We start from the raw sequence: 7,996 nt of genomic DNA, 5'->3' as shown, positions 1-7,996 counted from the left end.
ACACATGTGTCCAGTGTCCTCACACATGTGTCAAGTGTCCTCACACATGTGTCCAGTGTCCTCACATATGTATCCAGTGTCCTCACACAAGTGTCCAGTGTTCTCATACATGTGTCCAGTGTCCTCACACATGTATCCAGTGTCCTCACACAAGTGTCCAGTGTCCTCACACATGTGTCCAGTGTCCTCACACATGTGTCCAGTGTCCTCACACATGTGTCCAGTGTCCTCACACATGTGTCCAGTGTCCTCACACATGTGACCAGTGTCCTCACACATGTGCCCAGTGTCCTCACACATGTGTCCAGTGTCCTCACACAAGTGTCCAGTGTCCTCACACATGTGTCCAGTGTCCTCACACAAGTGTCCAGTGTCCTCACACATGTGTCCAGTGTCCTCACACATGTGTCCAGTGTCCTCACACATGTGTCCAGTGTCCTCACACATGTGTCCAGTGTCCTCACACATGTGACCAGTGTCCTCACACATGTGTCCAGTGTCCTCACACATGTGTCCAGTGTCCTCACACATGTGTCCAGTGTCCTCACACATGTGTCCAGTGTCCTCACACAAGTGTCCAGTGTCCTCACACATGTGTCCAGTGTCCTCACACATGTGTCCAGTGTCCTCACACAAGTGTCCAGTGTCCTCACACATGTGTCCAGTGTCCTCACACAAGTATCCAGTGTCCTCACACATGTGTCCAGTGTCCTCACACATGTGTCCAGTGTCCTCACACATGTGTCCAGTGTCCTCACACATGTGACCAGTGTCCTCACACATGTGTCCAGTGTCCTCACACATGTGTCCAGTGTCCTCACACATGTGTGTAGTGTCCTCACACATGTGTCCAGTGTCCTCACACAAGTGTCCAGTGTCCTCACACATGTGCCCAGTGTCCTCACACATGTGTCCAGTGTCCTCACACAAGTGTCCAGTGTCCTCACACATGTGTCCAGTGTCCTCACACAAGTGTCCAGTGTTCTCACACATGTGTCCAGTGTCCTCACACATGTGTCCAGTGTCCTCACACATGTGTCCAGTGTCCTCACACATGTGTCCAGTGTCCTCACACATGTGACCAGTGTCCTCACACATGTGTCCAGTGTCCTCACACATGTGTCCAGTGTCCTCACACATGTGTCCAGTGTCCTCACACATGTGTCCAGTGTCCTCACACAAGTGTCCAGTGTCCTCACACATGTGTCCAGTGTCCTCACACATGTGTCCAGTGTCCTCACACAAGTGTCCAGTGTCCTCACACATGTGTCCAGTGTCCTCACACATGTGTCCAGTGTCCTCACACAAGTGTCCAGTGTCCTCACACATGTGTCCAGTGTCCTCACACAAGTATCCAGTGTCCTCACACATGTGTCCAGTGTCCTCACACATGTGTCCAGTGTCCTCACACATGTGTCCAGTGTCCTCACACATGTGTCCAGTGTCCTCACACAAGTGTCCAGTGTCCTCACACATGTGTCCAGTGTCCTCACACAAGTGTCCAGTGTCCTCACACATGTGTCCAGTGTCCTCACACAAGTATCCAGTGTCCTCACACATGTGTCCAGTGTCCTCACACATGTGTCCAGTGTCCTCACACATGTGTCCAGTGTCCTCACACATGTGTCCAGTGTCCTCACACAAGTGTCCAGTGTCCTCACACATGTGTCCAGTGTCCTCACACATGTGACCAGTGTCCTCACACATGTGTCCAGTGTCCTCACACATGTGACCAGTGTCCTCACACATGTGTCCAGTGTCCAGTGTCCTCACACATGTGTCTAGTGTCCTCACACATGTGTCCAGTGTCCTCACACATGTGTCTAGTGTCCTCACACATGTGTCCAGTGTCCTCACACATGTGTCCAGTGTCCTCACACAATGTGTCCAGTGTCCTCACACAAGTGTCCAGTGTCCTCACACATGTGTCCAGTGTCCCCCCCACCCAAGTGTCCAGTGTCCTCACACATGTGTCCAGTGTCCCCCCCACCCAAGTGTCCAGTGTCCCCACACAGGTGTCCAAGGTGTCACGGTCGCTGTAACAAGCAGTTTCTTTACACAGGTTACTTGTCTAAGGAGAAGAAATTTATATATATATATATATATATATATATATATATATATATATATATATATATATATATATATATATATCAGAATACGTGACAAATTATATCGTCTCATCTGTCAATATTAGTTTATTTCATGCACAAAAGGGTTTAACACATATCCTAGGGGCACAAGTATATCCTAGAAACACAAGTATATCCTAAGAACCACAAGTATATCCTAAGAACCACAAGTATATCCTAGAAACACAAGTATATCATAAGGAACACAAGAACAGACCTAAGAACACAAATTTAAGGAAACTGCAGAAGGCCTTATATTGACCCATGCGAGGACGCCTCTGGTTTATAACCACCCAAACTGACTCCTATATCTGTCTGTCCTTCGCTCGAAACAATCCAGCGATCTGTTACCCGATAATTTGTTCCATAAATCAACACCCATATTTCCGAACCGTCCTTTACCTGAATTTTCCCCTGAATTAAACGTATAACATTTGTATCCAATGATTCGTGTTTTTATATTAATATATTGAGTACCTTATTCATTTGCACCTTTCATTCATATGTATTCTTCATGTATATATATATTTTACACCATTCATGTCACCCCCTTACTCTTTAAAGGGTTAAATTTTTTTCATCTTTCTCTGTACATTTTTATAATGAATTGATGTTCATTCTATAGTATGGTGACTAAAAATTGAACTGCATAATGTACGTTGGATCTAACAGGGGCGCCATCTTGCTTTGATTGCGGGGTGGGGGAGGGGAGGGTGGGGGGGGGGGCAGGGTTCCCCGTGGTTGATGGTCTGGTCAAGCAGGCTGTTGTGGGCAAGATAAAGCTTGAGGATAATGTTTAGAGGTCTTGTGCATAACGTTTCTTGCTGTGCAAGTTCACACAACAGGACATGGGCAACACGATTTAACAGGACATGGGCAACAAGGTATAACACACACACACACACACACACACACACACACACACACACACACACACACACACACACACACACACAACAGGACATAAAACACACACACACACACACACACAACAGAGAGAGCGAGAGAGGGAGAGAGGGAGAGAGGGAGAGAGAGAGAGAGAGAGAGAGAGAGAGAGAGAGAGAGAGAGAGAGAGAGAGAGAGAGAGAGGAGAGAGAGAGAGATGAGAGAGAGAGAGAGAGAGAGAGAGAGAGAGAGAGAGAACAAAAACACACACACACACACACAACAGAGAGAGAGAGAGAGAGAGAGAACAAAAACACACACACACAATAGAGACTACCGAAGCAGCAAACACATCGCCATAAGCCTCACTTCATCTCCCGGAACGAGATGAAGAACCTAACTACCAGAGATGCTGGATCAAGATCAAGCCTCCAATGACCCAACACAAACAAGAAACAATTAAGAAAAATCTGGGTGAACCAAACAATTATTAACCACCTCCCCCCCTCCCCGCAACCCACCCACATAAAAAAACTATTACAAAATGTTTTTTTTTTAATATTCACGGGATAAAAATATTTACCAAAGCTCAACAAGCTAAAGTTGCCAACAAATTAGTTTTTTTGTGACTTTAAAGAGTTGTAAATATATAATTAGGTTTAATTATACTTATTATACCAAGATCCTCAATTATGTAATAAAATTCAATGTTGTAATTATCCTTTTATTAACCATAATGTGGCATGATTATTATTTATATTTGAAATAAACTTTCTACCACGAAGCTACTGTGTTTATTCCTGATAATTACTAATTAGGTAGATATAATTCACGATAATAGACAAACACAATTAACAAATTTGTAATTGAAGAGATGGGGACGAAATGTAGAAAATATATATCCCAAGTCTTCCATCCCAGAATATCCCTTGTCGCCTATCCCAGTATATCCCCTCCCACAGTATAGTCGTGTACCACCTCCTGGTATAATATATATCATATTTATATGTATATTGCATTATATACATAACATATCCTGGTATAACCTAAACTATTGCAAACTCTCCTTAACTCGTCCGTGACTGTCTAAAGACATATACGAGGTAAATGATGCATGTTATTGGCTCCGTCGGTCACACTCTCGACCAATCAGACACCGCCTCGCCCAGTGGCGGGAATTATTCACCAAAAACGGTTTCTGCCTCTTTGGTCGACCAACGGCCCCTGGGTTTTAAATATTTGAAAAGTATTCAAGCTCTGATTTTTGGTGAGTTTATGTGCGTTTAGTTTCAGTACATGTGCGTGCATATGTGGTACTCACTTACATATATGTGTGTATAGAGCGATCATTAGCTCCTGGGCACCGCCTTTCAGACGCCCATTACAATGGCTCTCGACTGGCTTGCTTCTTACCATATCTACTCTTGAAACTATGTATAGAGTTTGTCTCATCATTTAATATATATTTGGATACTTATATTTATATTTGTGTTAATTTATATTAAAATATTTTAAAATTATAATATTTTATATTATATTTTATATCTGTGTTATAAAATATTTTATATATTTGATTTGTCAGTGTTTTATTTTGACCCCCATGACGATTGCCCGCCAGCGACACCTATCTAAATATTTAAAAAAACAAACCATTAATAAATTTGACTTTTCTTATAGTAATATGCAACAATAATCACTAATATCAGGGATATTAGCATAAATGTTCTAATAGTCATACTTTGGCGACAGTAGAAGAAAACAGACGATCCTCCCTCGGTTTCCCATGCTTTCTCAAGCCGCCCCACTTTCTTATAGCAAATGGGTAACTATTATATTTTTTAATATTTCCCGCCACAAGGCCCCCCCACCCTCAGGCGGACCACCCGAACGCCAATGGTAGGAGGATACATGGTAGGAACGCCAATGGTAGGAGGAGAATATATGGTAGGAACGCCAATGGTAGGAGGAGAATATATGGTAGGAACGCCAATGGTAGGTAGGAGTCGTATTTGATTACTTTTATAACATGGAGAGACAGAGACAGATAGCAAAAAGACAAAATGAAACAGACAGAATGAGAAAGGGACACAGACAGACATACAAATAGATACAGACAAAAGGAGAGACAGACAGCAGAATTAGGCCTGTACAGACACCAGCGTAGAGACAGGAAGACAAACAGAAAACATGAGACAGACAGATATAGACAGACGTGGTGGAGGGGAACGTTTGAAGAGAGGGAAGGAGAGAGGGCGAGATAGGTGGAGAGGGGGAAAAAGGGTAGAAGAGGAGGAGAGGTGAAAGAGAGGGGGGGGGGGAAGATGGTGGGAGAGGGAGGAGAGTGGAAGAGAGAGAGATGGAAAGGGGGTAGAGGATAGGAGAGAAGAGATGGAGAGGGGGAGAAAGTTGGAGAGGGGGTAGGGAAAGAGAGATGAGAGCGGGGAGTGGGGTGATTGGGAGAGAGAGGGAGTGGGGGGGAGAGGAGGAATGGAAAGGAGTGGAAACTAGAGACCCGGGCACAGCCGGCTACCCTCCAAGTTATTTAAATAAACCCAAACCTTCCCTGTGCGATTCCCCTCCCCCCCCACCCTACTGCTGCTGCTACAACGGTAGTTGTGGTGATGGTGGTAGTTGTGGTGGTACGGGGGGGGGGGGGGGTGTTAGGGAAGGGTAGGGGAGAGGGGGGGAGGGTAGTGGCAGTAATGACGAACCAATATTGACTCTGGCCCGTCTCTCCAACCAATACTCCTTTTGTGTTGCTGTCATACCCCTCCTCCTTCCCCCTCCCTCCCCCCTTTCCTTACCCCCCACCACCACCACAACCCCCACCACCACCACTACCACCACCACCACAACTACCTATAATATCACAGCCATTGTCATCACCACCATCATTGCCAATGTCCTCAGTCCTCTTCTTTAAAATTCGCTAAAAAAATACAGTTTTTTAATATCCCTGGTGCTTCTTTGTCAAATTGTAACTTCCCTCCCTCCCCTAAGTATTTTGTATATGGTAATCATATCTCCCGTTTTCTTTTCTCGTGCAGTGACGTCTGTCCTTGAAGCTCATGCCCCTCAGCTATGTAAGTTGTTTGGTGGCATCCTTCTGGTCTATATTAACCCAAATGATGTCTGGAAGGCTAGGAGTCGTAAATGTCAGACAATATAATATCTAAATGGATAGGGGTCGTAGATATCAATCAATATGATATCTGGAAGGCTATGGGTCGTAGATATCAATCAATATGATATCTAGAAACCCATCTACCAAGACAAGACAGAACTAGCCTCGCGTCATCAATAAAGATATGACATGTAAAGACCTGATGACTGAGTGATAAAGATTAAGCCACCCAAGAGGTGGCACGGGCATGAATAGCCCGTAATGTTAAGACTTGGACAAATGTGTCGTTTATAAGACTGCTTCAAGACGCTGCCGTTCACTAAGCTGGGAACTTAACGTGTGGGCTGAGAGCTGGCAATTAGGCTTAAGCCCTATCAAGCTTAAGCCCTTAAGTTCCTGGAGAGGTCGTTTGGGCCACCGCAACAGCTTACTCACTCAAAGATTAACTGTAGTTAATCACGGATATCGTCCAGGGCTAAAATAATTTGCCAGCGTATATATATATATATATATATATATATATATATATATATATATATATATATATATATATATATATATATATATATATATACGTATTGCGCTCTAGTTGTCGATCTGGAGTGGCCTTTCCAGGGCGCGAAGCCAGGGTAGGTTGATACGGGGAAGAAGCTGTTACCCAAGCAGCAGGGTCCCCCTAGCTACCCTGGACTATATGGAGGGTTACATAGTCTGTGTGAAGAGTGATGCCAAAACATCCCCCATCACACAGGATGGTTGTATAGTCGTTCAGGACCACGTGGTTTGTAGTCTTATTTACACTGGTCAACTCTGTTCTTCTGTTAATGATTAGATCGAATCTAAGGAAGTGATTCTTCCACTTTCATTCGGCGGCCGATGCGGTCACTTAGGCCTACGCAATACAGTCACTTAGGTCTACACAATTTGATTTTTTTTTTTACACGTCATTAGAGTTACCTTGAAGTTAACAAGCTAGAATTGCACCATTCACGTTCATTTAAATGTGAACGCGCGTGATTCATTATTATACAATAAATACTATTGTGTGTTTTAGCAAATTTACAAGATTTTTGAATGGTTGTATTGACTCGGATTTGGTCGCCAGGATGTTGCTAAAATGCAATACAGTGTTGCGTATGTCAGATGGGAAAAACGTCGAAATTGGTGTGCTGTGCATCTGTATCCGGTTGTGACATATTCCACCTCTTGCTTGGTAGTTAGACCTTGAAGGAGGGACGTGTACGGACGTTTGATATGTAATTTGTGAACTTTGTGCAATATATATATATATATATATATATATATATATATATATATATATATATATATATATATATATATATATATATATATATATATATAGACCCATAACCTCTTCGTGTGTTGGAAAGTCTGCATGTACGGTAGTGGGCCAACTATATTAACTTTGCTTTTGAATAGATCTGCAGCTCTTTTTTTCAAAATTATATCTAATTTAAGGTAAGACAATGGACAGGAATACGGCAGCAAGGTGGTGGTGAGTACTGGAGTGAGTGAGAGACTGTCCCTGCAGTTCGTGAAAACGGAACATTACGTACGATAGTCCCTCACCTTCCCAGGGCCAGATTCACGAAAGCACTTACGAACGTGTACATCTTTCCTCAATCTTTGGCGGCTTTGGTTACATTTATTAAACAGTTTACAAGCATGAAAACTTCCCATTCAACTGTTGTTATTGTTATAAACAGCCTCCTGGAGCTTCGGAGCTCATTAACTGTTTAATAATTGTAAACAAAACCGCCAAAGAATGAGAAAAGATGTACAGATTCGTCAGTGCTTTCGTGAATCTGGCTCCCGTTTGATAAGTTAATCTTGA

The 7,996-nt window shown here is 43.3% G+C and overlaps 1 protein-coding gene across 1 annotated transcript; it reads right to left on the bottom strand.

The window, feature by feature from the left end:
- Window positions 1-30: 30 nt before the first annotated feature.
- Window positions 31-1,749, bottom strand: LOC138364383 (uncharacterized protein DDB_G0290685-like). Its single transcript, XM_069323999.1, has one exon. It carries the CDS (start codon window positions 1,747-1,749, stop codon window positions 31-33), a length of 1,719 nt encoding a protein of 572 aa, XP_069180100.1.
- Window positions 1,750-7,996: the final 6,247 nt, after the last annotated feature.

This window comes from Procambarus clarkii, chromosome 13 (assembly GCF_040958095.1).
Source record: "Procambarus clarkii isolate CNS0578487 chromosome 13, FALCON_Pclarkii_2.0, whole genome shotgun sequence".
Taxonomy (NCBI): domain Eukaryota; kingdom Metazoa; phylum Arthropoda; class Malacostraca; order Decapoda; family Cambaridae; genus Procambarus; species Procambarus clarkii.
Note: the sequence above shows the minus strand (reverse complement) of the source record. Positions and strands in the feature narration are given on the sequence as shown.